General features: G+C 45.9%; 1 protein-coding gene across 1 annotated transcript; it reads left to right on the top strand.

Moving 5' to 3' along the window:
- The first annotated feature begins 637 nt into the window (after nt 1–637).
- Nucleotides 638–3,076, top strand: setmar (SET domain and mariner transposase fusion gene). Its single transcript, XM_079217824.1, has 2 exons — nt 638–744; nt 2,176–3,076. Exons 1-2 carry the CDS (start codon nt 646–648, stop codon nt 2,977–2,979), a joined length of 903 nt encoding a protein of 300 aa, XP_079073950.1. The 5' UTR covers nt 638–645; the 3' UTR covers nt 2,980–3,076.
- The last annotated feature ends 825 nt before the right edge of the window (nt 3,077–3,901 follow it).

Genomic DNA, 3,901 nt, shown 5'->3' with positions numbered 1-3,901 from the left:
CGGAATATGCTACTTGGCATTGAATGTGCTTCATCTTGAGAAAAGGAGTGTAAAAGAGGGCTTCGTCAATAAGGAAGACTTGGGTATAGCCTTCTAAGATAACACATTGCATCCACTTGTATGCAATTTCAAGTGTTTGGCTTTTGTTTTAATTGATTCTGTCTATTGATTCAAACGATTTATCTCTATCTTGTTTCAGTTGTGGCTTCACAGGAGGAGTACCAGCGTTTTGCCTAACTAGTCCTGCCATCTGCAGGCCGCACGGTATCCCTGCAGTTGTCTGAATACACTATTGAATGCTATAACGCTGCTTGTGCATGAAAACAGAATAAAGTTACTGTGAGCTCGCTTGTACCGTTTAAAATGCTCTCCAGCTTCGCCCTCACAGTAGTCGAGATGAATCATCGTGCTGGGCTGTATTTGTCCTTAATGAGCTGCTGTTGCCCATTTTGTCCTGAGTGAGACCAGATGGTGAGACCACGTGGTTCATGATTAAAGGGTGTAATAACACCAACACGCCTCTAGAGGGGGCTACTCAGTAGTTAAAATACCGGAAGTTACAGCTTCTTGGTTGTTGTTGTTGTTTTTTTGCACGTCCCAATTGACCAGCTGCTGTTTCATGTAAACAAAAAAGAAACTTCGGATATGAGTATTGACAGACGTGTGGATTTGAGCAACTGCCTCGAGAATGTTCCGGTTTTAATTGAGCCGACTTCCGCCGTCACGACGTTTCCCGACTTTCAGGTAATGTTATTTCCGTGTAGCATCTCTCTCTCTCTCTCTCTCTCTCTCTCTCTCTCTCTCTGTCTCTCTACAGCATCTCTTCCGTTCACGTGCAAGAGGAGTGCTGTCGAGTGCTGTCGGGTGTCTTGTAGGATTATTATTATTAGTAGTAGCCTCTGTGCAGTAGCCTAGTGATGCCTCCTCCCGCCTGTATCTGCTATAAACCAGAGAATAAACCTGCAAAACGAAACACTACTGAGTCCACTGATCAGCTGCTTGGTGATGCTGCTGTGGGCCACCAGTGTCCCTCCCACTGTAAATCCCTCTGATCTGACGTGCTACTTTAATAAGGAATAGATACTACAGCACAGCCATTACCAATAATCAATGATAATAATTGTGACCATGCACATGTTTTTGTAACAAACATATCTGTGTTATTATCAGTCAGCAAAGACGCTGGTACTACTTTGTCTGCTGTGAGATAGTATCATATATCGGTCTGGTTCTAATACCCCCTCAAAGTTGTGAAAAGCAAAAATTGTGCAGATATTGTGATAATATGTCTGGGCCATGGGACATGCTCAAACTTCAGATATCAATACTTATGTACTTTCCAAAGTCATGTGTTACATATATTTTATACCTTTAGGATTGCCAGAAATGCATTGCAATAATAGACATAATTGACTTCAGAATCAGAATCAGAAACCGTTTATTGCCAGGAATGTTTACACAAACGAGGAATTTTTCTAGGCGGAAGGTGCATACATTAGACGAAACTTGTGTGTGTGTGGGTTTATAAAAATAAAACAGGTGACCATGTTGAAAGAATAATCTCCTGCTTAGGCTTAGGCTGTCTCCAGAAAACCTCTGGTTGTGGCAAATACAAACCAAACCAATCTGCAGGCAATGAAACTATCAAATGAAATGCACTGTTTTACCAGCAGATGGCAGCAAATCATTACAGACGCCCTGTGACTACAACACAGTTCTGTCCTAGTTAACACTCTTTGCTCACGATGCTCTATAGACTGAATGTGGAGAAACTATTGCATGTGGTTGTTTAAGTGGGTTCATGGGTGTCAAGGTGGCAGTTGCTAAGCATTCAGACCGGTGCTCTAAAACTCGCCTGCAACTAACTTATTATTTTCTTGATTGATCTTTTCAGTCTTTAATGTGACTGTCGCAATTTCCTCCAGCTCAAGTAGATGCCTTTTTAAATGTCTTGTTTTTTTCTGGTAAACATTCCAAAACTATGACACAAGGAAAAAAAACAAGCAGCAGAACCTCACATTGTAGAAGCTAGAGCCTGCGGATGTTGCCTGCAAAATTGGCTTAAATGATTGTCAGAAAATTCAATCAGCAACTATTTTGATAATTGATTGCCGTTTTTTGTTATTTCCCAGTCCCAAAGTTAAACTTTAACTGCTCTCTGTTGTCACTCTTCAGTATTCCCCAGATAACATTCAGGGACCAGGGTGCACCACTGACCCCAGTGAAGTCACCCTTCCTGGATGCTCCTGCCGTTCCCACTCCTGCCACGCTGAGAACTGCCCGTGTCCGCGGATGCGCCGCCCTGCGTATGACGGCGCCGGCACGCTGCTGAACATCAGCCCGACGGACTCTGGTTACTGCTCGCCTGTGTTCGAGTGCAACGCCCTCTGCGCCTGCAGTGAGGCCTGCTCCAACCGGGTGGTGCAGGGAGGTCTCCGGCTCCGGTTGGAGGTGTACAGCACCGGGAACAAGGGCTGGGGAGTGCGAGCGCTGGAGGCAGTCCCACATGGGACATTTGTGTGCGAGTACGCCGGAGAGGTGATCGGCCTCGAGGAGGCCAGGCGCCGGCAGCTCGCCCAGAGAGCTGAGGAGAACAACTACATCATCGCCGTGAGAGAGCACGCGGGCGCGGGCCCCGTCGCCGAGACGTTCGTGGACCCCGCCGCGGTGGGGAACGTAGGCCGCTTCCTCAACCACTCCTGCCAGCCCAACCTGTTCATGCAGCCGGTCCGCGTGCACTCTGTGGTTCCTCGGCTGGCGCTGTTTGCCGGGCGGAACATTGACGCGCAGGAGGAGCTGACGTTTGACTATACGGGGGGATACAGTAACCAACTCCCCGACGAGCTGCTGTCCACTAAAAGGGACGCTGACATACAGGCCGGTCGGACAGAAGGACTCCAGAGGAAAGAGTGCCACTGCGGTGCAAACAACTGTGTTCAGTTCCTTCCATTGGATTTATCTATTATCAACTGGGAATGAACAACATAACATTTTATATTGCGTTTTTATCTGAATGTGAGAGGTGGATGTGTTTTTCTGAAATGATGCAGAAAAGATTTTCTATTAAAACTATCTCCATTTAGTGCTGCCTGTTTTTCAGTTTCCACAAGACAATGCAACTGGTTGATGGCTCCATTAACACAATTAGTCATCGCGTCCTGTTTGGTCCCGCCCGGTGTGTCCCGATGCGTCGCTGTCTCCCACTCAATGTAAGGGGATTGCGGTGAAATCTTAAACAGGGTTTTTATTTTTCTGAGAGAGAAAGTAAACTTGTTGACGTTCCTGTCTGTTTTTGTACAATTCCTTTCATCCACCAGGGGATATTTGTTCTGTGTTAGATGTTTCCCACCAGATTTACAGCCTTGCAGCTGTCATGGTGTCCTGGCACATTTAACTCCCGTTTCTCACACCGAATCCGGAAGGAGCAGAAGCATCATTTGCACTGACAGAGATTGAAGGAGGGATGTTCAATGTGTCTTTAAATAGCCACACAGGCAACAGAATTGATCCCGACACCTTCACAGTTGCTGAAGCGTTTTCAATAAGAAGATGTCACCAAAATGCTCAGTTAAAGAAATAACTTTAATATGCTTTCATCAACTTGACATTTCTCTTCTATCTTCAATCAATGCGGCCTCTCGTTGTAGATATTCTCAGCTTCTCATTCCTCTCAAACCTCAAGAGAGGTGGGACCAATTAAAAAAAGGGCCGGGGGGTATTTTTTAAATATAGAAACAAGACTTTATTCCCCTGTCGAAGGAGGGGCCAAGGTGTCCCACTTCAGTGTGAACATTCTGAAACCAGGACTTGCTGCGCTCAATCTGCCCCGTTTCTAGTCTAGACCTGCTTTCATCTTATTAATACCCACATCTGGGTTAATGAGGATGGAGACCGTGTTGCA

The sequence above is a fragment of the Taurulus bubalis genome, assembly GCF_910589615.1.
Source record: "Taurulus bubalis genome assembly, chromosome: 5".
Taxonomy (NCBI): Eukaryota; Metazoa; Chordata; class Actinopteri; order Perciformes; family Cottidae; genus Taurulus; species Taurulus bubalis.
The sequence above is the reverse complement of the archived record's forward strand: the minus strand, read 5'-3'. Positions and strand labels throughout refer to the sequence as shown.

Coding starts and splice junctions, on each gene's coding strand:
- setmar (XM_079217824.1), top strand. CDS start 646: ATGAGTATTGACAGACGTGTGGATTTGAGCAACTGCCTCGAGAATGTT. Junction 745..2,175: donor CGACGTTTCCCGACTTTCAG/GTAATGTTATTT, acceptor GTCACTCTTCAG/TATTCCCCAGATAACATTCA.